The sequence below is a fragment of the Vigna radiata genome, chromosome 8, assembly GCF_000741045.1.
Source record: "Vigna radiata var. radiata cultivar VC1973A chromosome 8, Vradiata_ver6, whole genome shotgun sequence".
NCBI classification, from domain to species: domain Eukaryota; kingdom Viridiplantae; phylum Streptophyta; class Magnoliopsida; order Fabales; family Fabaceae; genus Vigna; species Vigna radiata.
The window spans coordinates 26,883,184-26,909,632 of NC_028358.1; the positions used below are offsets into that span (position 1 = coordinate 26,883,184).

A 26,449-nucleotide genomic window follows, 5' to 3' on the forward strand; every position below is an offset into this window, starting at 1 on the left:
AAACATGATTTCATGGTTGCTTATGGTAGTTTCAAATGTAGAATCTCTTGGTGAGATTCTTAGTGTTTTAGAATGAAAGTAGGAGCTCAGTCTTGGGGGTCTTCTTGACACTCCAATGACCTTTCTTCCCACGTAGAGAGGATTGGACCATGTGGTGAGGAGTAGCAGGAGGTCTTAGTCTTGGAGGCTTCCATCATGCTTCAAGATGCGGAACAGACTAACCTCGTGAGTGTGGCAGGGCGGGGGAGCCCAAGGTGGTAGAGCCTAAGTATCACAAGCCACCACGGGTGCATGACCTGCCATAGCTCGACTATCATTCTAAAGTCCGGACGAGTCAAGTCTAGTATTTAACATGATAGGATGAATGTTTTATCTTGTTTGTTTTAAATTAATATCTTGTATGTACATGCTCTTAATTGTGTGCTTTTTATATAATTAGTTCACCCTTGCTTGCTTCTGTTTGTGCCATGTTGTATGTTTTTCTTTTGCAATAATCATCCACTTGGATGTGAGCAGAGGAGAATGAAGTCTCCGTGGAGAACGTCTTGGAGAGCAATGAAGATGTTGCGACTTAGATCCTTTAGGATTTCTTTTCCTATATGTACTTTTGAAACATTGTTACCTTATGTTGTTTGGTGATGCTTTAGCACTTTAAGTTTTAAATTTTCAGCCACTTTCTAGATAATTGTAATCTTTTTGTTAAGAACCTTAAGTATTCTCTAACTACTTTCTAGTATTATCTATGATGACGTCTTTATTTATATACGTGTATGCTATATAATTGGGATGTCACAAATTAAAAAAAACTGGAGCACATGATTTATTCAATCCAAAAGTCTGTCATGTTTTTTTTTTTTATTGTCATTTATTTATTTTATCTTTTACCTTTTAATTTTACCACTGAAAATTTTGATTCTAGATTTCAAAATCAATCTTTTAAGCCATGATGTGAACTAAATTGAAAGGAGTTTAAAACACTTAGCAAAAGATACTGATTAATTAAGAATAAAAATGTAATTCAAACACAATGAAAATATATATTCAAATCTCATATTACCAATAAATATGAGATTCTATGCATAAAAAATATTTTAAAAAGCATAAAATCCACATTGCTGCAAACAGTTATTTATTTTTAATTCAATAAAATAGAATAACATGATTAAAATATGGATATATGGGTGCATCAATTGTTCTTTTTAATATAAGTGTATGAAATAATCTAAAAATAATAATGTATGAGTGTTTTCAATTCTCCTCTTCCTTCCTCTTCAACCTCAAAATTACAAAATCATTTTCTTTCTCCTTTTTAACTTTGATCAATAATATGGTTAGGAGATACTGTAGAGCAACAAGCTTGAGTGTTACTTTGGATAATTCATCCTTTTTTTAAAATCTCTTTTCATTTCATCTTCTTCATCTCTAATGCATGACTTGTAATATATTGGAATTTTTTGATTTTTTCCTTTGGAATTAAAATATATTACTTTAAATGAGCTGTTATTTAACTCTTAATTATCATTGTATTTTTATTGGTAGAGTAAAAATGTTAAACGGGGAATATTATTAAACCTTATATTTGTCTGTAACAAATAATTTCAGCTTGTCGATATGTCCGAGTGGTTAAGGAGACAGACTTGAAATCTGTTGGGCTACGCCCGCGCAGGTTCGAACCCTGCTGTCGACGTTCCTTTTTCATTAATTTTTATGTTTTTTATTTTAAATTAAAATGGTGTTCGTAATATATTCTTCTTAGTACGATTTGCTTGTATTATGATTTTATCACTAAAAGTTATATTTTAAAGCACTGACATACAATTTCAGTAAATTATTACTTTCTTTTTCTTCGTAAAAAGTAAAAGTCAGAATGTCCTTTATAAACATGGTTGGTTTCAGTAGAGTTTATTTTTTTTTAAAACCAAGCTAAAATCGAGTTTCAGGTTCAATTTTGTTTTTAAATATTAAATTCTACTCAAATGAAGAACTACGACAACCAGCTACATTGTATAACTAAACTTTTATTCATATCCAATATCTAACCATTAAACCAAATTACATTACTTTTCATCATTTACCAAAAATTAAAATGTATTGATGATAGTGATTTACCAAAATATAATTGCTTAAATCATAATAGAAAAAAAAAGCATAATAAAGAATTTCAAATGAAAATATAGGAGTGAAGATTAAATTGAAAGAAAATTTAATAAGTATAAATAATTTATTATTTAATTAACATTTTTTAATGTTAGTTGTTTTTTTGAACTTAAACGTTTTTTAATTATAAAACTACTTATTAAAGTTATTACCATTTGTTTATATTTAATTTTATAATAATAATAATAATAATAATAATAATAATAATAATAATAATAATAATGTGAAATCCATTTTTCTCTATGAAATTCAATGAGAACTCTACTCTCACGTTTTGTTCTGTTTCAATTCTCACTTCCATTTTTCCAAAGTTTCTCTTCTCTTCTCCTTCCTTTAGTCAAGAGTATTGCACAACTAGGATACGAGAGCTTTTCAAATCCACTTGTCTCATGTTAGTCTTAAAATAAGTGAATGTTGGTTTCATTATCTTTTGTTGAGCCACCTTGAGGTTACATGCAAGCACTTCCCTTTCTCTTAATTACATGTCCCATTAGAGTTTCTTAGGAATCTTTTCCTGTTTGTGGATCTAAGAAAATTTTTGGAATACTCACTTGAGTTATTTTATTGGTCCTAGAAGTACCTTGAAGTTTTGGAGTCTTAGAGCATTTTGAAAGGGGTAGAATTTGTCCAATATAATAAGGTGCGGGAAGCTAAGATTTCTTACAAATTTGCATGTTGGTTTTCTTCCATTTTGGTTATATGCATGTTTAATATGTGATGTGGGTATGAATTGTATGATGCATGATAAGTATTTTGGATCCATGTACGGGTTTGATTTGTACCGATTTGCTAGTTGAATATGTTATGGTATATATGTTGAATATATGCTTATTTATGTTATTGGGAGTTTTGGTGAAATCAAGTGTGTTGGAACTAATTGTGAATTTAGGATAATGATTGAATTGGAGTTTTTACTGGAGTAATTGGTTTAGTTGGTATAACTTACAACATGTTTTTAAATTGAATTGAATTAAGAAAAGAAAGGGAAGAACCAATTTGATCAATTGATAAGTTAAAACTTTGCATTTTCTACATCTGGTGTAATAGCGTTACACAGTACATATAGAAAAGTATTTTGGATGAATTTCTTATTTGATCATTGGATTGCAATAGTATAAATATACAAATTGATAACCTAATCGGAAAGAGTTAAAAAGGAATAAACTCCACCAATTGAATATCAATTATTATAATATCAATTATAATAATTGATATTTAACACTAATAATTAAATTAAATAAAGGGAAAGTAAATATACAAGAATTAGCTAATAAAGGGTAATTATTCCAATTTAAAACTAGTTATTATAATTGATATCCTCTCGCAAGTTGGACAATCTGGAAGAGAGATGCAACTTGAACAGTAATGAGTCAAACCGAGGATGAAACAGAGAGACTTTGTGTTCTGCTTCAGTTGAGGAACGCCCAATCTGCATCTTTAGACATCGTGTGGAGACGCTCCTTTAACTGCTTGAGGTATAAGACGGTCCTGTCGACGCATGTTTGATAAGCAGGATTCAGAGTTGGAGGTACAACGGTGGTGGAGATCGTCATCGGCGGCATAGGAAAGGATTCATCTGGATATTTGAGAAGATCATAGCCATCAAGAAGAGCTTCAACTAATTTAAGGGCAGAAGCTTGGTGACACTGCTAAGGGTGATGCAAGTGAATGGTTTTGATGGCTTATGAGGGTTGCTTAATAGATGAAGAGTTGTCCTTGGCCATGAGAAGCAAAAAGAAAAGGAAGGATCGACGTCCTGTGTTGAAGAAGATTAAAAATAAAACAAAACATCCATGAACAAGTAAAAGATAAAAGACATCATATGAAAAAGAGACTTTTAGGGGGGCGCCGGTGGCGGCGGCCATAGGCCACCGGCGAGAACAAAGACAGAGTAGAAAAGGATCAGAAAACCTGCTCTGATACCATATAGAAAAGTATTTTGGATGAATTTCTTATTTGATCATTGGATTACAATAGTATAAATATACAAATTGATAACCTAATTGGAAAAAGTTAAAAGTAAATAAAATCCACCAATTTAATATCAATTATTATAATATCAATTATAATAATTGATATTTAACACTAATAATTAAATTAAATAAAAGGAAAGTAAATATACAAGAATTAGCTAATAAAGACTAATTATTCCAATTTAAAACTAATTATTATAATTGATAGCACGAAGTGGGCAGTTAGCGTCGATCTTCAATTTCAAAGTCAGTGAGCAATTTTGTGATAGAGTGTTGTGCAATGATTTGTACCACTGAGCATCAAACAATGCAGTGTTTTTGTTTGCTGCGAAATCCTGTATGCATTAATGTATGAATTCAAGCAATTTCATGACAAAGCATTGAGTGATGATTTGTATTGTTGTGAAATCCCGATTGATGGTTTAATTGGTTTTATTTGTTGATATGGGTTAGTTTTTAGTAGTTGTAGTAATGATGAGTTATTATGATTTAAGGAATTCCATGGGAGAAATTCTAGTATAGTGTTTTCTTTAGTGTATGCATTTATGTGTGGATTCAACCAAAGAGATATTGTAACACTCTAATAAGCATTCATACACATGTAAAAATAAAATGAGTTATGTGGTGAGAGTAGTGGGAGGTCCTAGTCTAGGGGTTTTCCTTGACTTAAGATGTGGAGGGAGTTAGCCTTGTGTGTGGTAGGGTGAAATCTATTGGGAATGGCTCTACGAAACAGTAGATGCCACCACAAGAGCATGTCTTTGGTGAATCTAATATCAATGTATGTATTAGAATAATTGAGTTTAGAACATTTATATTATATGTTTTATTTCATGATGACTACTGTATGCCTATTTCTGAAATCTATTTTGATATCGAGTTAAATATGTTTTTCGTCCCCCAACTATTGGCCATTTTTGTGTTTAGTCCCTCTTTCAAACTATAGTACAATTTAGTCTTTTAACTTTAGAAAACTCTGGTTTTAGTCTTTTTACCAAACTTTTTTAACTTTATTTGCTGTTTCAAACGCGTTTCTCAGTTAACATTGAAGCAAAAATGTGTCAAACAGTGTAAACAATCCAAATGCTATAACGTAACGTGCTTGAAATAGCAAATAAAGTTTAAAAAATTTGGTAAAAAAGACTAAAACCATAATTTTCTAAAGTTGAAGGACTAAATTGTACTATAGTTTGAAAGAGGGACTAAACACAAAAACGGTCAATAGTTGGGGGACGAAAAACATATTTAACCCTTTTGATATCCATATTTATGTTTCTTTTATAAATTAGCTTACTCTCTTTTACAACTTCCTTTTGTTTTATCCTTTTGTAATAATCACATTATTTGGTGTGAACAAATGATGAAATATGTGTTGGTTCTAGAAAAGATTGCGATAATGGTACAATTGTATCTTTAGATTAACTTTTAAAACTTCGTTATTTTCTTAATAACTTTGTAGCTTTTATACTTTATAGTTTCTTTTGAACTGTATATGAATTTACTTTTGTTTCAATTTTATATTTAGGAATGACTGTAATGTAGTAATCAAGTACTCCATTTATGATTGATGTAACAATTATATAATATCTTAAATGGTAGTATTACACTATTATTTGGAATGTTACAAACAATAATAATAATTCTATTATTTTTAATAATGTAAAAAAATACACTAATATTATATGAAGTTAAAAAAAAAGTAATAGCTTTTACCCATATATAAAGAGGTTTTTTTATTTCGTTTTTACATTTGTTTTTTACTTTTACCCATAAAATAAGAATTTTTTTAAGTCAAAATAATTATTTTACCAATTTTATTTTAAGTGACTTTTTCTTTTAAAAATTTAACCCATTTTTTTTTTTAATTTGACATTTTTTTATATTTGACCATTTTCAATTAAAAATTACATACAAAATACATAAAAGCTATTTATAATAAAATTGTAAAAATGATTAATATTTAATTTTAAAATTAAATATGCTTTCTTTTCTTAATTTTTAGTGAAATTTGTAATTTGTTTATTCTTAAAACTTAGGACCAATTTAGTCTTGTATATTTAGAACTTTGTGAATTTAGTTTTTTTTTTTTTAACTAAATTTGATTAAGTTTATCTTACGTTCAAATTCGTTTCTCAATTAACATTAAAGCGAAAATGTATCAAACTGTAAAGCAACTCAAATGCTAATATAAAATAAAACGCATTTGAAATGTCAAATAAAATTAAAATAAATATATGTATTTCTAAAGTTAGAAACTAAATTGAACCAAAGTTTTGAAAAGAGGTTAATTTCAATTTTTGATAAGTTAAGATAAAAAATATATTTATCTCTTAATTTTTTAATAATAATAATAATAATAGTTTTATTATTTTTTCTATCATGAAAAAAATACAGATAGGTTCTTGTGTTCTCATTAGATAGAGTTGTCAAAACGGGTAATCGAGCCTGACCCGACTTGACCTACCACCGGTTGACCACTTAGTGAGCCAACCCAACCCGACTCATTTATTAGCGAGTCAAAAAAATTCGAATCCGACCCGACACATCCAGGGGTTAGTGGGTTAAACGGGTTGATTCATTGGCTCTCTTTACTTTTTTTTTTTTTCACCCTCTTCTTCTAATATTCTTATAACATGTTACTTTGATAATCAAATTAAAACAGTAATAATTGGACCAGTTGATATAAAAGAAATTAAAAAAACTGAAGAATCTAAATTATTAAGTAACATGTGTTTATTTTGTATTTATTAATATAAAAAAAATGAAAGAGTCTTAGTTATCATAAGTAACATGTGTTTATTTTGAAATAATTAATATAAAAAACTGAAAAATCTTAGTTACATAAAGGACGTTTTATATATATGATATTTTATATGATTTTATATTGCTATGATTGTGCATATTAAACAATGAAAAATGTTTGATAAAGTGGTTAAGTGATTGTAAAAATATTGTATATATTTTTTCGTATTATTAATTATTAAAAGTATTGTAAAAATATTGTATACATAGGATGTTTAAATATTGTAAAAATATTGTATTTTAAACAATTCTAAAAATATTGTATATATAGGATGTTTAAATATTGTAAAAATATTGTATATATTTTTCCGTGTTATTAATTATTAAAAGTATTGTAAAAATATTGTATATATAGGATGTTTAAATATTGTAAAAATATTGTATATATTTTTCATGTTATTAATTATTAAAAGTATTGTAAAAATATTGTATATATATATAGGATGTTTAAATATTATAAAAATATTGTATATATAGGATATTTAAATATTGTAAAAATATCGCATATGTTTAAATATTGTATATACAAGATGTTTAAATATTGTAAAAATATCATATATGTTTGAATATTGTAAAAATATTGTATATATAGGATGTTTAAATATAGTAAAAATATCGTATATGTTTAAATATTGTAAAAATATTGTATATATAGGATGACTTATATGATTTTTTTCGTGTTATTGTAAAAATATTGTATATATTTTTACATCATATCTCAATCATTAAGAGTAAATCAAAATTAACTTCCTAAAATACAACTGATATTTTACTGTGAAATTTTCAATAAAAAAATAGGATTTGAATAATTAATTTGATTTAATTAAAAAAATAGATGGGTTGGTGAGCCAACCCGACCCACCACGGGTTCAACCCGTGTGAGCCAGGTCAAAATGGACTCACATTAAAATTTTCGCATTTTTTTCCAACTCAACCAGACTCAAACCCATTGTGAACCGGTCTGGTTCACGGGTTTTAACCCATTTTGACGACATTACTAGAATTAAATATTCACTTGCTAGGGCATTATATACTTATTATGTAAGAATGTAAGTTAAGGTGTGAAATTAGTATTTTAATATTAACTGTCGAATAAAGTGCATGAACAATTATACGGAGAATTGAACTTAGAAATATACTTTAAAAATTATAATTAAGAGTTAAATATATTTTTATTTTTTAAATTTTAATATTAAAAATTGAAATTAATTTTTGTTTAAAATTTTGATTTAATTTAGTTTTATAATTTTATAAATGTATGAATTTAATTTTTTTAATTAAATTTTGTTAAACTTATTTAACAATTTAAATATGTTTTATAGTAAAATTTAAGAAATGTTTTTAAAATTTTAAATAAACTTAATAAAATAGATTAAAAAAATTAAATTTATATTATTTTAAAGATGACTAGTTATATTGATCTAAAATTAAAAAAAAAATTAATTTTAATTTTAAATCAAAAGACTAAAAACATATTTAATTATATTGAAGATTGATTTAGTATTTATTTGAGATCAAAGTTCATGTATCCTATTATTCAAGGATAAAATTTTTAGCATGCATCTACGATATTAAAAAGTATTCATGTATATCTACTACGGTAAAATGTACACTTTACTTACATATAAAATTTTGAATATTTAATAAAAAAACAAGAAATAAATATAAAATACCTAAATTTATTTAAAATGTCTAATTAAGCCTCTCAGGAGAAAAAATCATTACGGATTAGTTTTCTCTTATAAAAAAATGTAATTTAAAGCATGAATTGTTCAAAACACACAATTTATCTTCTGGTAATTTTTTTAATATAGTAAATTTAGGAAGTATACAAATCAAGTATGCTCAAATCCCCCATACTTAAATGAAAAACTGTAAAATCCACTTCAATTTATATGTAATTTCACATCTCATTTTAGTAATATAAAACTATTAAAGTAAGAGTTATAAAGATGATAACTTACAAAAGAATTGAGATTTTAAGATAAGAAAAGTTTACACCTGAATAACAAAAGAAACTATTTATATTGTTGTTTCACCCTCAACACTTATGTTGAGATAACTAAAAAGATGCTCTTTCTAAGCTCACACCTTTAAAGTGATAATTACAAAAGAAAAAACACACATATAAGCAAAACAGATACAAGAGTAAGCTAATGATAAAATAGTTATACATGGTAAGATAAAATTCAACACACAATTTTAATCATACCAAAAGTAGAACATTCTCCTCAATTACACAACTAACTCAGATTTGCCAAACCCTTCACAATATAGTATAAATGTCGAGCCATGAGAAGTTATGCACTTATGTGGTGGAACAACTAACCTACTCAAAGCTTCCACACAAGGTTAGTTCTTAAAAAGCCCTTTGCCACCATGAAGAAAGGCCCCTAGGTTAGGACTTCCTGCTCCTCTCACAATATGACTCATCACTCTCTAATTGAGCATAAATGATCGTTAGAGTGTCAGGATGACCCTATATCAGCTTCTTACAATTTATACTATTTATACACATGAATCCCCTAATAAGATATTCCTCCTTGGATATCTCTTTTCCAACCTTGAAAATAATTTGAATTCATATATATGTCCATACACTTTCACATTGAATACCAACATATAACATCACTGATCATACATAAAGAAATAGAAATACCCATACAAGTAATCAAAAATCACAAAATAATAATTTTCTTCATAGCAACATGATACTCCCACTTAGGCAAGGAAAACAACTTTGAAACCCTCACCAACAACTTCAGAAGGTTCCAAAACTCCCAAAATGACCTAAAGAACGTCCAAAACTGATACCCGAAACCTCGAATTTGGTATTTCAAAAACCTAAAAAAGAAACCAAAACTAGTGCAGTAGCGCTCAGTGTCCAAAAGCTACCGCTTAGCGTCAGAGCCACTGGAATGGTGGCGCTCCACGCTAGAAAGCTGACACTTAGCGCTTGGTTTGGACCTCAAGGCTATCAGCAGAAACTTACCCTTTTGAAAATGTTTTCTCCACTTTTCCCACAACTTATAAAGACTCTTAGGATCCTCTAGACCTTAAGAAAACTATAAAAGCACTACTGTAACTTAAATTTGCCACCCCAAACCTAAATTAAGCTCTTTAATATACCAAAACCCATTTCTTCCTCTTTTAACATTCAATCCACTACACAAGCTGCGTAAACCAATTTTAAATGACTTGTTATCAGACCATAAACTCTCCAATTCAACCTAAAATCACTCCCTTAGAAATTCACTATCCAAACCCCCTCATTTGGACCATAACCGTGCAAAAATACACCCTCACAACCCTCTACTGCATAATACAGAAGAGTTTTACTGGTCTTAATGAGTCCTAAATGACCTCAAAATAGTCGTCATACTTCTACTTTTCTCAAGGCGCTCAAGGCTATTAGCATAAACTTATCCTTTTTAAAATGTTTTCTCCACTTTTCCCGTAACTTATAGAGACTCTTAGGATCCTCTAGACCTTAAGAAAACTATAAAAGCAGTGTTGTAACTTAAATTTGCCACCCCAAACCTAAATTAAGCTCTTTAATCTACCAAAACCTATTTCTCCCTCTTTTAACATTCAATCCATTACAAAAGCTGCATAAACCAATTTTAAATGACTTGTTATCAGACCCTAAACTCTCCAATTCAACCCAGAATCACTCACTTAGAAATTCACTACCCAAACCCCCTCATTTGGACCAAAACCGTGCAAAAATACATCTTCACAACCCTCTACTGCATAATACAACAAAATTTTACTGGTCTTAACGAGTCATAAGTGACTTCAAAATAGTCGTCATACTTCTGCTTTTCTCAAATCACCATTCCCTAAAAAACTCACCTATCAAAACCCCAACTTTCACTCTAAAATAGTAGAAAAATGAACTCAAGTGCTTTTTCTCAATTTAACTTCATATATAACTATTTTAACACTTAAACCAATTATACTAGACCCTATGACCTTTACCAAACTGCAAATTTCTCTTTAAACTCATTGTTTCAAAATTTGACATACAAACACCCATCAATTTAAACCACCAAGCAGTACCTCAACCATTTCTCTTCATTTATATAATCTCCAATACAACTTTGCATTTACTACTGTACCAATTTCAATATACATGTACTCACACAACATACATACATACATATAAACGCAAACACATATCATAAAGCATAACAATCACTTATTCACCCAATTTATCATATCCAAGTTATCATGAACCACATTAAGCACATCAATACCAAATTTAATACTTCCTACTACATATATGAAAAACAAAATTAGCTTCCCTTACCTCTTAGAAACTCCAGCTAATTCTAGAGAACTTTACTATGCTCCCTTAGCTCAAAGAGATCAAACAACACCTACAGACCTTGAAAACATGAACGGGATATACCATAAAAGCCACTGATCAGTAGAGAACTTAAGAGAACGCTTAGACCGTACATGTGATAAAGAGAAACTTCACATGCATTGAAGAATGTGAAACTTAGAGAAATGATAGAAAACTGACTTACTCTATTTGAGAAACTGATCAACCAAACTTAAATATCTCACCACAAAGATCACACAGGCGGTCTCCATCTTCAAACAAATGAACAAGGTGCAAGATCTCTTAGAGAGAAGGCTAGAAATTTTAAAAAAATGATTTATAGAAAAATAATCTATTTTAAAACAATCAAACTCATTTATAAGAGCCCATTTTATATTAAAACCTTATAATATTAAAATAATATAGTCTCGTTATTTTTAACTCATTATCACTTCTAAAAATATTATTTTTTTTATCTTCACAGTAAATGTTATAAAAAATATTATTATTGCTATTTTTATTACCTAACTCAGCTTATTTTACAAGTTATTAAAGTATTTAAATATTGTAATAACAAAATATGGTAGTTTTACTCTGGCTTTCTCTTTCAGAATTCTTGTTCTGGTGCTTCTTTTCCTTTAGAAAGTGACTATACGTGATGATTAGTTTTACATTATATGGCAAACGCATATATTCCTATGCCAGTGTAACTGTTGAGCATTAAGCCTGTAGGGTACACTGTGAAACAGACCTTCCCTGTTTTACTATATTGTTTTCTATAAATAATATATTCAGGCACATTCCATTTCCATCTTCTATTCTTTTCACATACGACATTACCATTTCATGTCCCTCCGCAAAATTGGTGGACCTGTACACATATAATCAATATCATTCACACAAAATCAATTTTCGTTGTGGTCTTTGTAAAGAAATCGATAAAAACTGTGGAAGGACCCTGCTATTCCACCTTGATTTGTGCCCTTAAGGTGTTTGATATAAGGACCCCAGTCCAGCTCACAGTGTATTGTATTGTAACTGATTATTTTTCTCATATCTTAGGTGCATTGAGTCAGAGTCAACAGTCAGAACTCCAGTCTTTACTCCTTAGATTATTTTGTAAAATGGTAATGGTTAAGGGAAGGTTAGGTTCGTGGGAGATGGGTACGCCGGGTTTCCTGTGACGTGGAGTTCCAAATAAGAATCTCACTTCCATGTCCACCGTCACCACCTCATTTAATTTACTTTCATTATTACCATTTAGTATTCTTTTTCTTCACTTAATTCACTTACTTCTCTGTCTCAGTCAAACAAGAAAAACATTAAAAATATCAAAAACCATACCTGCCTTTTAAGTTATATCGATGCTGTGAACTTGGCAATTCAGATCAACTTTTCTCTATTCAAAATGAACGACTTTAAACTCCATCACCAAGTTTTACATGGTCTATAAACGATATTACCTTTGCGTGTGTTGTGTCCACTACACAACTAACAGCATACCAATAATCTTTTCTTTTTTGGTAGCAGTTGGGGATATGCATCACACTCACCATACCATACCCATAGGCATCTTCTTCTTTCTCTTTTTTCTTGTCTCTCTGTTGAATTATGGCATCATTTCCAAATAACGGTTCCATTTTTCTAAGATTTTATTCACAAATGCCAAATGGCACCAACCCATTTCCTTGAACACTCCTTCCCCTTTTCTACTCTATTCTGAGCAGAAAGCAAAGCAAGCTTTCAACTAGTTCCTAATCTAATCCATCTAAATATTTATTTATATACTTAGTTTTTTGTTTCTTCGTTTTTCCTTCCAAGTCACTGTATATTATCCAACCGGTCCTTCCATTCTCACACAAAATGCATGTCTCGCCAAACGTAATCGGCTGACAGAGTTAAAAGTCACAACTCTGCAATTAATTAACTCTACATCTTATGATTTCTCCAAGGCAAGATCCTCTTTTTTCACAGGCCGGCTTCTCCACCATGCTCAAGCTCCTCAACAAGAACATCCGCCGCCTCCTCCGCCGTCTCCGGTGGCCAATTCGCCGCCGCTCGAAGCCCAAAGTAGTAGTGATCAGCAAGCTCGGAAAGAACGCCCCGAAGGCCCAAACTGAGCCAAGCCCAAACCTTTCCGCGACCGTTCATCCTAACGCGCAATTGGGTACTCCGAAGCCAATCCGGATCGCGACGTTCAACGCCGCGCTGTTCTCCATGGCCCCGGCGCTCCCGAAAGCTGCACGAGAGTTGGGGGAGCAAAAGGGCGTCGCTTCAAAGGCGAATTCGCGGCCCAGAAGCATATTGAAGCATTCGCCATCGCAGTCGCAATCAGTGAAGAACAGAGCAGAGGAGAACGTTGGTAGCAGACAGAAGATGAGGGTTTCCATAAATTTACCAGACAACGAGATTTCGCTGTTGCGAAGCCGACAATCGAGCTTCTCGGAACACGACAAGGAGGGGCTGAAGGCGTGGTCGGTAGGGGGAGGTGGGGCCCACATGAGTAACAGAACGGTTGTTGAGGTTCTGAAGGAAGTGGACGCAGATGTTTTGGGTCTGCAAGATGTGAAGGCTGAGGAAGAAAATGGGATGAAGCCTTTGTCTGATTTGGCTGCGGCGCTGGGAATGAACTACGTCTTCGCCGAAAGCTGGGCACCTGAGTACGGCAATGCTGTCTTGTCCAAATGGCCCATCAAACGCTGCGTCTCTCACCAAATCTTCGATCACACTGATTTCAGGTCAGTTTTTTTTTTTTTAACTAACTTTTCATTTTAATGCTGCACTTCTTCATCATTTCTGTTTCTGCACTTTCTTTCTTTATGTTAAGCTTTTTGGGTCACTGGAATGGAACAGGACTGAAATGCAAAGCTTTGATTCTTCAAACCAAACTCGAATGGAACTTCCGATTATTTACTTATTTTAATTTAGTTCTTCCATTGGTAAACTGTCATCTCAATTAAACTAGTTTGATGTTTTTTTTAATAATTCTTTTAAATCTATAAATAAATTCTTTTTTTATTACATTTCATTGTATTTGATCTTTGATAACCAATTTAAACACGAGAATTAACTTATTTTAATTCTAACAGTACATTTCCTGCTTCACTTATTAAAATGCTTTTATTATTTTATCATTAAATAAATACATGTAGCAGGTATTTTCTTTTCTTTTTTTATATAATAATGTAACGACTCCAAAATATTTTTTTAAAGAAAAAGGAGTAAAGTTAAGACACCTTTTGGTTTTCTGCCCTTGTATGTATTTCGAAGAAGCTTCTTGGAACTTGTCACTGCAAAAAAAAAAAATGAAAAGATAATCACTTTTCTGTTCATAAAGTGGCCAATTATTCTATCACTTTTGAACCAAAAGAGAATTCTTAAACTAACACATGGGAAGTTTCTTAAAGATTTTCTCATTCACTCTTTCAAACCAATGCTTAAGCAATGATCGACCTTTCCCATTTAGCTTTACGCAAAAAGTTTAGCGTTAACATCAATTCTGAAACTGCTCTTAGATTCTTTCCTTGTTTTCTTCTACGTGGCAACGGCAATGATCAAAATGCATGACATGCCAACTGTAATAGCTGTAGGCAGCGATGCAGGATTCAACCCCACCTACTCCTTATTGGGATTCTCTGTTGTCACCATTCAACCATGTTCCCTTCACGCTCTTATTTTATTTTCAACCTCAATCGTATTTTTTTACAAGTTTATAGATGCATAATTTAGTGATCATGGAATATTCCAACCAAGGAACAACACTTTCAGCTTTTTCTTCTTGTTTTATATAAACTTTCAGATTCTCCAAATACAAATGGTGGCTTATTTCCTTGAATACTATAAACAACTCCTCTATCTGGTTTTTGTTTTTGAAGAACGAAACTTGCACTGTGTGCAGCATAAAATAATTCAAGTTTAGTATGAAACAAATCTGTCTGATGCAAATGAGGTACTGTTTGTCTGGGCTGCGAGAATAGTCAAAATATATATACTTTTCTTGCTCAAGTTTCATCATAATTATATTGAAAAATTTGTTACTTTCCTCCTAAGGCATAATCTATCGCTAATGACCATCTATTGAAAAATGATTGTGGAAATCCAAATTCCAACCCCAGAAAGCAACCCAGTTAGAAGGATTGAAGCATTCTAGAGAATGACTAAACAACAAGGATGAGCATGACATCCACAAAATTATGATTAATTAATTTATGATCCACAGGAATGTTTTGAAGGCAACAATCGATGTGCCTCAAGTAGGTGAGCTTAACTTCTACTGTACACATCTTGATCATCTTGATGAGAATTGGCGAATGAAGCAGGTAAATGCAATAATTCAATCCAGTGATGAGCCTCACATCTTAGCTGGAGGCCTTAATTCACTGGATGAATCAGATTACTCCCAAGAAAGATGGACAGATATTGTGAAGGTATGCATGCCAGTAAAGTAGTACTACCTCTATTATTTTGTTGCTTTTTGGTCTCAATCTTAAAAGTAACAAAAGTAGAAATGAAATTTTTTGCTGGGTCCAGTACTATGAAGAGATGGGAAAGCCAACACCAAAGGTTGAAGTGATGAAACATCTCAAGAGTAAAGACTACACTGATGCAAAGGATTATGCAGGGGAATGCGAGTCTGTTGTCATGATTGCCAAGGGCCAAAGTACAAACACAAATTTTCAAACTCTAATAAACATGTTTATTTATTATAGTTATGACCATGATCACTGAAATTGGAAATATTATGCAGGTGTTCAAGGAACATGTAAGTATGGAACTAGGGTAGATTACATATTATCATCATCAAATTGTCCATACAAGTTTGTTCCTGGTTCCTATTTAGTCCTTTCTTCCAAAGGGACTTCAGATCATCACATAGTGAAAGTTGATGTGGTGAAGGCAAATGACAACCCTGAAGAAAAGGTGCCAAAGAATACGCAACAACCAAGACAGAGAGTTGTAAAAATAACACAATCCACACCCTCAAAAGGTATCTGGAAAACTCACACTTGAGACCTAAATTGAGTTCTCTTGGTTTAGATTAGTATGATAATGATAATATTTCGGAATGGGGCATTTTGTTTTGTTCTTGCTTCTGTACACAGCTTTATTCAAATAGATTTAGCAGCATATGACAAAAAATAGTCTGTTCTGTGATGATGTACGACATTTTTTCACAAAAATAATATTGTATAGATTTTGATTAAGAACTTTAAAAATCTATTAAGTGATTTCTTGTTAGTCATTCCTTGACTGCCTTCCTATGAAAAAAATAATTGTATAATATATTTGACTTTAAGAATTTTTAAAATGATTTCTTGCTTGTCTTTTTCTAACAATGTTCATAAAATTCAGGATTATGATACCCTTTTCGAATTGATAGTATAATTAGTTCGTCACCATTAATATTTTCTAAAAATAATATTTAAAAAAAGGAAATAGTATTATTTATTATTATATAACTTCGTAAAAATTAGATGGCATTTATGAGTATTTGGTCTGTCGTTTTGTACGTTATTTTGTAACATATACTAAGGGGTTATATTTGTATAATTTGAGAGAAACATTAAGTGTAAGTACTTTATAATATCTGCAGTGGCTGTAGTTTAGTGGTGAGAATTCCACGTTGTGGCCGTGGAGACCTGGGCTCGAATCCCAGCAGCCACAAACTATTAATTTTACGGTTAATTTTTTTTTTTAAAAAGTTTTCTGAAACTAATTTTAGATAAAACAGTTAAATGATTTTTTTTAATAAACTAAAAAAGTTATCTAATGTATAAACAGTTATTTAATGTAATTTTTTTAAATATATTTTTATATACATAATAAATTCACGCAGACAAACCAAATATATTCTTTAATCGTAAGATAAGATAAAGACACTCTAGGCCCGCCCACGTTGGAGATTTTCTTACAGATATTATGATTTTCTTACAGATTTTCTTACACATAATAAATTTTTAAGATTTGTTTGGATGAATTTTTATATTAATAAAACTATATTTTAATTGAATTCCACTAAATTATTTAATATCAGAAAAAAATATACATATCTAATCTCTTTAATTTCAAAAGGTTATGAATCTCATATCATTAATGTTACATCCAAGATAAAGATAAGGATGATGAGCCTCCTTTTCAATTTATTGCCAAAGCTGGCGCCAAAACATAAAAGATAGGCCAGAAAGGACAACAAAGTAGCAAAAAAATGTTAAGCCAAGGATTATTGAATAATATAGGGAGAAAGAATAATACATTATTGAATTACAGAATGTTTAAATTTTAGTTGCTGTATTAGTTTTAATATGTATTGCATATATAATATAACCGAGTTTGAACTTATTTAATTGATGTTATGAATCTAAGTTTGGATTTTAATTTAATTAAATAATTATATATTATAATTTTAAATTATTCAAATTGAGTTATATATTTCAAAGGATAAAATATTACTTTAAAATTTTTAGTTATATGTTAGAAAAAATTTCGTCTTCTTATTTGTCCATATATTTTAATTATTTTAATATATATTTGTTTATATATACTAATTATAGTAATATACATTTGTCTATGATAAGTTAGATAATACTAATTATACAACTTGGGCATAGAATATTAAATTTTGGCTCAAGAGTTAAGGATATGTTAATCATATTACTAAAAAAGTGATTGATATTGTTTCTGTTTAGATTACTTGTTGGATAAAAATTGATACTCAATTATAAATCATTCTCAAGGTACTCTTCATTCTTCTTTAAAACAAATCTTTTATTCTTATGACACATGTTTTGAAGTTCGGAAACATATGCCAAATTATCAACCAATAACATAAAAGACTTAACAATAGTTTAAAAGAAGAAAACCTTGAGGCATATTATTTATACCGATTCACTAAAACTTAAACTACATCCAATTCTCTCTTATGAACTCTTAAGAGATTTCATCAATCTTTTCAAGATTACAACCAGTTTAACCCATTTCTGGTTGAGTATTCTTATAGCACTCTCAGTTTCGAGTATAACCTATTTCTAGTTAAGTATTCTATGCCACTCTTGGCACCCTTAGATAAAAATCTAGTCCGAGTATTCTTACACCACTCTTAGTACCAAGTAAAACCTACTCCTAGTTGAGTATTCTATGTCACTTCTGGCATCCTTAAACAACATGTCTAATTTGAGTTTAGCTTCTCTAGGATCTATTCCTAGACAACTGTCTAGACCGAGTTTACCCGTTCCTACTTGAGTATTATAACCACTCTTGGAATCTGAGTATAACCCACTTCTGGTTGAGTATTACAACCACTCCAAACACCAAGTATAACCCACTCCTGATTGAGTATTTTAGCCATCCTAGCATCCATGTATAACCTACTCCTAATCTCCTAGTTTAACCTGACTAGTACAGTATTTTAGCTCAAAGTTACAAGCACACTTGGTGCTTGTTTACAAATACAGATTGAATAAACTCTCATCAAGAGGACTACAACAATATAAATCAATTTGTGACCTCATGAGATCTCTACTCTTAAGTTGAAAAACATTAGACGATATGAGATCATGAATTGTTTTTTCTCTCTTCTTTTTCTCTTTTCTATTCTGCTTGTTCTCTTCTTCTTTTTCATCTTCTTTCTCTTCCTTCCATTTTGGAAGCATCAGGCATTGTAGGCTCGAAGATAATATGAGGAACTAGATTGGATGATAGCTTTCTCTTCATATTTTATCTTATTTGAGCTTGCTTTCATCACATATGTTGGATTGAAGAGAATCAAATGATATAAGCTTTGAGATGAGGTAGAGTTGATGAATGGTGAGTTTTCTTGAGCATACTCTCTCTCTATCTCTCTTTTCTTACCTTCCTTTATTTTTCACCCTTTGTATATTTCTTTTTCAACCATCCTTCTACATTTTTCTTCAAGAGCAACAACTTTCTTCTCTTGAATTGATCTTCTTCATATAGGCCCTTTTGAAAGATTATCGTTGGATGTTGAGTTGATTTTTCAGAAAAGCAGGCAGCCTTTAGGTGAGAGATCGGACTTTTATCTTTTCATTAGAGGTACATTGCTTTATTACAGTTTTCATTGAAGAGTAGCTTGTATGACTCTATGAGAGTAGAATTGTTCAAATGATTTATACTCGAATGTTCTTTGCTTCTCTTAACGTCTTTATCCAGCATGTGCAGATGTTCTAATTAATCCTTTCTGTATTCCTATTCCACAAAGATAACAAAGACAAGGTATGCAAGCAAAATGACACTTTACAGTAGATGCATTAATATTTTTGAACATTTATAGCCGTTAATTTTTATTGCTTGTTCAAAATATCTTGTCATACGTCTTGTCAGTAATTAACGTATCGTTCAAGTATATCATTCCAAAAGGGTTGGATGATGTATAAATCTTTTGACAATAGATGACATAAGGCATTAGGCTCTTATGAAAAGTTGTTTTAGATGTATATTTTAGCACACTTTTCATTAGACGATATTCTTATGAGATAATTTCGCTTACAACACTACTTTTTGATATAGTTCATTTAAGCTTCAGTGTTGTTACAATTCTCAATAAAAGATATTTCAAATTAAGAGCTTAAGAACATAACTGACTGTTTTGCACATATTCCTTTTTGTCGCTACATGAATACAAATTCTTAGGTATGTTATCTCTAAAGCTTTCATGTAGACTTTTCTTATTAACCAGGCACTTCCTGCAAACAATGTCTTTAGATGATATAGACTTCAGAGAAACACTTTTGTGTTATGTTCTTATTATGAGAAGATTGTGTATTAGCATTTGGAAATTTTACGTAACTTCTCATATCAAGCCTTAAGTTTTCATTTGACTTAAGCAAGTGCTTAGACGTCACATGTTAAGTAGGAAATTCTCTTCCTTAAAAGACATTTCGTTTAATGATTATTGTTAAACTTCAAAACTTGAATTGCTAAACGGTCTAGTCTTTCTAGACGGTCTGATCTTAACATCTTCCTCTTCCGAAAATTGTCTTTCACTCTCACTCTCATCTCATTTGCTCTCTTCTCTATTTTCCTTTTTTTCCTATACTAAGTATATTTACTTTTTAAAATAATATATTTGTTAGATTTTAAATATTTCATAAATAATTGAAAATTTCTTGTGATATCTTGTATGATTTGCATAATATACCGTGAATAAATCCATTAAGTAGAATATACACGTCTCAAAAAGTCCAATTTATAAAATTGTTGGATATCCAAATGGTTTTGATCTATTGCAAAACTTTAGCTGCAAGTTGTGGTTCCTCTTTTGCATGTTTTGGTCTTCTTCACATTTATCAACTACAAGATATTGGGTTCATAGCCCACCTCTTCTCTATAAATAGAACCTTCTTCCTCTTTCGAAAATCATCTCTCTTTTTCACTCTTCTCATTTGTTCTCTTCTCTATTTTCCTTATTTTCCTATCCTCGGTACATTTACTTTTTAAAAGAATTTATCTTGTTAAATTCTAAGTATCTCATAAATAATCGAAAAACTCTCGTTGTATCTTATGTGATTTACACAACATAAAACGAATAAGTCTACAAGTGTATACACATCTCAAAATCTCCAATTTGTCGGTGTTTCTATCAAATTTTACAATAATTTTTTTTTTGTCTAAACCAAATAGTATTAAGCACTTGCAACAATATTTGGAAAAGAGATTTTAACAAATATCTCCACACCAGTAAAAAAAACAATAATATTACGTGAAATAGAAAATAAACTTGATGAGAAAAATGAAAAACAAACAAACAAGTAATTATTAAAATGAAAGCATTCCCTCCCCTTCAAAGTGCAGCCCTGTCCTGAAGGGTTAAATTATTAGCATCTTCTATAGGTAAATCCTTTTAACTGAAACAATATCTTAGTAGCAAGAATACCCCTTTTATCCATTTTCATATTCATGTGCAGATAGGTTGCTTCTACACAATGAATAGATGAGGGCATTTTTTAAAGCCTGAAATGAAGCAGCTGATTTTTCTTACTACTGAAGGGTGTATAATTTGCATTTATATTTCACAAAATTCTTATATGATTTCAAAAGCTATGTACTTAAATAACTTCATCGTTCATGAACAGGGGCCAGTTACACTTTTTTGCAGGTGAATGAGGCTCATTTAATGGTACTTGATTCCTTTACTCTGAGGGAGGTGCTTAAGTTTTAAAGGTCAAACTATCCCTTCTGCTTCAAATCACTGCATTGCAAGATCATCAGATCTTCAAAGCAGTGAAGATGTCCTTTGAAGAAACAAAAACGGTTCTCCATTAGGCCATTACTTTAACAAAAATATGATGCTCTTCACTTTCTTATATTTCAACAAATTCGGCCACAGGGCCCACAAAATTAGATGTTTTGTTAATTGTCAATTATTCCAGAATAATAATGCACCACCCCATCAGAAAAAGAAGAAAAAAAAATAGAATAATACATCACAACCAAAGCTCTAGTTTGTCCAATAAAATCTCAAAGATTTGTTATCATTTATTTTGTTCATCTGCCAAGAGAAAACAGAATGCATGAGTTGTGTGTTGCAAACCTAAGCTATCTGCACATTTCTCTGACACAATAATAATTGCCAACTCCATTAGACTAATGATTGAGTTCAGGCTCAGTAGCATGATAATATTATATCTGAAAATAAAAGTCAAACCTTTTTGACATGTTCCAAATCATAAGCAGCCTGATTAACCCATAACAGGAGGGAGCATGTGCACTTAGCTTTTGAGAGACATATATGCCAGCTTCTCTTTTTGGGATTGTTTCACTCTGACATCAGCTTTCCCACTGAGTTGACAAAACAAACGGTAATGATACTCCTCTACTTCAACATTAGTATTGAGAAGTTGTGTCACAGCGAGAGAAATACAAGTGCCAATGGAGCTCAGCTAAAAATGCCATCACTTATTGCACTAAAACATACTTGAAATGAATTGGAAGTTGCTTCTGATACAGCAGTGATTCACTTAATTCACCTAAACTTGATCATACTCTTCTGATGCCATTATGCAAACTCTAGCAAGAACCAAAATTTGTACATCCAATTTGGCTTTGTAACAGAAACCACTTGAAGAAACAAAACAGTATTCTATAATCTAAATCTACAAACAATTTATCCCGACACTCAAAATCTCAATCTGTACACAAAATCCTGGAGCTGGAGCTTCTTTCTTCCCTAGAATTAGTTAGTTGGCTATCAGTTTCTAGAGTATATGCTTGATAACCCGTTGGACTAGAGAGCTGACCAGAGCCACTACTGCTCACAGATCTATCAATATCAATCCTCCCAGCGACAAGAGGGATTGGGCGTTCAGGTATTGAGGGCACTGATTCATCGGTCTCCATCATTTTAACAACCTGATCCATTGTTGGCCTAGCATACAACTGTGGATGAGAACAAAGCACAGCAATTAGCACATACTTCTCAAGAACTTGTGGTGAACCAGGTTGTGGCATGTCATCTTCAATTACATCCAAAGCCTTTCCGGTTCTAACTAATGACCAAGCCCAATCGGTTAAAGCAGATGGTTGACCATCATTGTTCATCTGAAGCGCCTTCCTACCACTCAAAAGCTCAAGAAGCACAACCCCATAACTGAACACATCACTTCTCTCTGTCAACTGTCCATACAAAGCATATTCCGGAGCAACATACCCCATGGTTCCAGCCACCCTAGTGCTCATATGCGTCATCCCCTCAGGGTTAAACTTCGCCAGTCCAAAATCAGCAACCTTGGCTTCAAACTTATCATCCAAAAGTATATTACTTGCTTTAATATCCCTATGAATTATTGCAGGTTGAGCCCCATAATGCAAATAAGCCAGCCCTCTAGCGGTGCCTAGAGCAATCTGCTGACGAATTGGCCAACTCAGTTTCACCCCATTGGAACCAAACAAATGGTCGTGGAGACTCCCGTTTTTCACCATATCACAAACAATAATCCTCTGGTAACCTTCTAAACGAGTCGTGACAGAACAATAACCTCTCAAGGCAACAAGGTTAACATGCCTCACGCTAGCAATAACCTCAACCTCATGAGTAAAGCTCGCGTCACCAGCAGCCGAACAATTCTTGAACCTCTTAAACGCAACCTCACTCCCATCAGGAAGCAACCCTTTGTACACATTCCCGTAACCCCCTCTTCCAACTATGTTATCCCGGGAGAAATTCTTAGTTGCCTTCTTAATATCATCGAAAGTGAACCTGATCAAGGTGGTGCTCTGGTCCATGGAATCCAACCCAGAAATGAAACCGGTTTCCACAACACGAACATCCATATCCCGACCCACCTTCTTTTCAAACTTGCGATAAGCCCAAAAGCCGAAAGCCAGCAAGCAGAAGACCAAGACACAGACAACAGAAACAAGCCCAAAAAGAAGCTTTCTTCTTTTGGAGGCGGAGGAACCGGCGTGGGGAAATTCGAGGGAGAACAAGCACTTGGCGGTGCCGAGGTCGGAGGGGCCGCGGGAGTTGGCGAAGGCGGCGGCGTAGATAGAAGAATAATCAGTGCAGCTGGTGAGGTTGCCGACGGACTGTCCCAAGTGCGGGATATTGGAGAGGGAGGAGGTGCAGAGGGCGCAGGGAGAATTATTCTCGAGCGATTGGTTGCAGTTTTTTCCTACGGATTGAAGAGCGGATTGAGGAACCAGAGCTTCAAACTCTTGTCTGGTGGTGACGTTGACGCAGCCCTGGGAGATCCAGGAGGTTTGGTAGCCACAGGAGGAGCGAATGTCGTAGGTGGGGTCGAAGAGGTTAACGTAGGACTGAAAGCTTTGCCAGCAGGAGTCGGAGGCGTTGGAGGGCGCGAGGAAGAAACCGCTACGGCGGAGGTAGTCGGACTGGACGAGGCGGAGGGCCTGGCTGATGACCTGGCAGCGGGAGGAGTCGAAGGAGGAAGGCTTGGTGGTGCCGAGGACGGTGAAGTTGAGGGGACAGGCGGATAAGGAAGAGTATGGGAGAGAAAGGAAGCAGAAGAGGAGGAGGAGGTTGAGAGGAGTCATTGAAATGGAGGGGTTGGTGGGTTAGCGATGTGGGAGTTGGAATGGGAAGAAAGGTAAGAGAGGTTGGCGTTCTGATATTTTTTTGACCATGTTCCTCCTCATTCTTTACTCTTTACTCAATACTCAAATAGTAATAGCAGACACTGACACAAGGACAGGGTGCTTCCGCGAACTCAACTCAAACTACTTCTTCTTCTTCTACTACTACTCCTCCCACTACACAATCATTGATCCTTCATCCTCTATCGTTGATCTTTTCTCTTCACTGTTCATCGCTATCCATCCATTCCTATCTTCTTCCCTTTCATCACCTTTTTCAACGTCTAGAAGCCAATAACCAAATTTGTAATTGGCCACTGCCCCTGCATCAAATCTACACGTCACTACCACGCCAACATAATTTGCACAATCACTACCATCCTAACAATCCTACTTTCCTCCTTTTTCTGAAGAAAGCAAGCATTTTTTAACCATCCCTTAACTCAAACAAAAACAAAAGTAAAAGCTTTTCTAATTTCCCTTTTTTCCTAACACCACACATAAATTATACTGATGGCTTTTTAAAATATTTATTTTTATATGATATATTGGACCTTATTACTGACTACACGACATTAAATGATGACAAATAGTCAACCCTTGGATTACTTATCTCCACGAGAGTACGCAATCATACAACAGTTAATTTTCGGTGATGCTGAGACTTTGGTTGCTGTTTTCTCGTAAAATGTTGGATAGTATTTCCAAGTAGTGAAAGAGAGAATAAGGTGTTTTTTCGTTCTTCACTTTTTTGTGATGCCATTCTCCTTCACATCCCTGTTCAATGTTAAAAGATTCATAATGCTTTCTCTTAAGGAAAAAAAATTGTATTAGAGAAACAGAGCTTAAAATGTAACAAATGACTTAAAAGGAGAATAACCAAGAATATTATAGATCAACTCAACTCACAAAGTTGCAAGAATTATATGTACACAATAAAGTAACTATGAAAAGAAGTTGAGTATAACTTTTAGAACTTGTTATTTACAAAGTTAGTCCTAATACCCTGTGTTGAGATTGTGACAAGGAGATACTGGTTTAATTGAACCTAGAATCTCAAAGTTTCTGGTTTTGTATGATGATAATACATAATTAATAATAGATGGGTTATATGTGTTACATGTTCATTACTTTTATGATTGTGTGATCATATGAGAATATGTTTGTGTTGTTTCTTTTTTGTGATGATTATTATAATTCACTATGTTATATAATGAGATTTTATCTGTGAATGCATAACATATGTTTTAGAAAAGAAAAACCACATGCACTTTTGTTGAACTTTAATTGTGTGACAAAACAGCAGTTTTAAGTTGACTTCATTATAAAGTAAGTCGATTAAAACTCGTGGCTTTGCACAAACTTTTTCAAAATATGCTGTGAGAATTTTTGAAGAAAAAGTTTTTCAAAATTGCATTGAACTGTTATAAAGTTGATTATGTGCGCAAGCAATTCGACTAAGTTGGTTATGTTTTGAAATTATGTTAGTGTTTGTCATGTCTAACGGCTATAATTTAAAGGGGTTTGACCAAGCATTAATTGAGAATCAACTGCATTAATTGTGGTATTTAAGTTGCTTTGATTGCTACTGTTGTAACTGTTAGTGTACATTCGACTCTATTAGTAGCAAAGTCGGCTTAGGAGCGTCAGTTTTATGAAAAACTATATATAGACGCAAATTTGAATTTTTTAAGAAGTTTTTGTGAATTTAACTATTCTGTGTTTTCTTTCAGACTTGTGCTATCTCACAAAACGCAGATAAAGCTCCAAGAATTCATAAAGAAGAGATTGGTGTTCATCTTTGGTAATTGCTTGAAGAGTAAGAATTGTGTGTTTTGACTGTCTGATCAACCTGCACTTGAGGTGTCTGTTTCATGATCAATTTTTCTCAATCGTGTGGCATTCTGGACTATGAGGGTTGCTCAAAGGGTTGAAGACTACAGAAGAAGAGGGGACATATTATTGTTGTTCTTCTTTGTTATATGCCTATATTTTGATTAGAGGGTTAGAGAGGCGTTTTATATTTTTGACGTGTTGTCGCTATAAAAACCTTACTGTAAAAACCTTGATCGTTATAGTGCATTTGCTTCCTGGGATTGGAAGGACACTAGATGCACGCAGGTTAGCAGAAACAGTATAA

General features: G+C 32.4%; 2 protein-coding genes and 2 non-coding genes across 4 annotated transcripts; 3 read left to right on the forward strand and 1 right to left on the reverse strand.

Moving 5' to 3' along the window:
- Positions 1 to 1,605: 1,605 nt before the first annotated feature.
- TRNAS-UGA lies at positions 1,606 to 1,687 on the forward strand. The gene has a single exon. It is a non-coding gene; the product is annotated as a tRNA-Ser (tRNA).
- Positions 1,688 to 12,459: 10,772 nt separating this feature from the next.
- On the forward strand, positions 12,460 to 16,328 carry LOC106769731. Its single transcript, XM_014655466.2, has 4 exons — positions 12,460 to 14,000; positions 15,482 to 15,689; positions 15,793 to 15,922; positions 16,010 to 16,328. The coding sequence occupies exons 1-4, from the start codon at positions 13,201 to 13,203 to the stop codon at positions 16,270 to 16,272; spliced, it is 1,401 nt and encodes a 466-aa protein (XP_014510952.1). The 5' UTR covers positions 12,460 to 13,200; the 3' UTR covers positions 16,273 to 16,328.
- Positions 16,329 to 16,854: 526 nt separating this feature from the next.
- On the forward strand, positions 16,855 to 16,926 carry TRNAH-GUG. The gene has a single exon. It is a non-coding gene; the product is annotated as a tRNA-His (tRNA).
- A 4,915-nt stretch (positions 16,927 to 21,841) lies between these two features.
- LOC106772738 (probable LRR receptor-like serine/threonine-protein kinase RKF3) lies at positions 21,842 to 24,648 on the reverse strand. Its single transcript, XM_014659314.2, has one exon. The coding sequence runs from the start codon at positions 24,268 to 24,270 to the stop codon at positions 22,402 to 22,404; it is 1,869 nt and encodes a 622-aa protein (XP_014514800.1). The 5' UTR covers positions 24,271 to 24,648; the 3' UTR covers positions 21,842 to 22,401.
- Positions 24,649 to 26,449: the final 1,801 nt, after the last annotated feature.

Excerpts from the sequence above, each read along its gene's own strand:
- LOC106769731 (XM_014655466.2), top strand. The coding sequence starts at position 13,201 with ATGATTTCTCCAAGGCAAGATCCTCTTTTTTCACAGGCCGGCTTCTCC. Across the intron at positions 14,001-15,481 it reads TTCGATCACACTGATTTCAG|GAATGTTTTGAAGGCAACAA; the intron begins GTCAGTTTTTTT and ends TATGATCCACAG. Across the intron at positions 15,690-15,792 it reads GATGGACAGATATTGTGAAG|TACTATGAAGAGATGGGAAA; the intron begins GTATGCATGCCA and ends TGCTGGGTCCAG.
- LOC106772738 (XM_014659314.2), bottom strand. The coding sequence starts at position 24,270 with ATGACTCCTCTCAACCTCCTCCTCCTCTTCTGCTTCCTTTCTCTCCCA.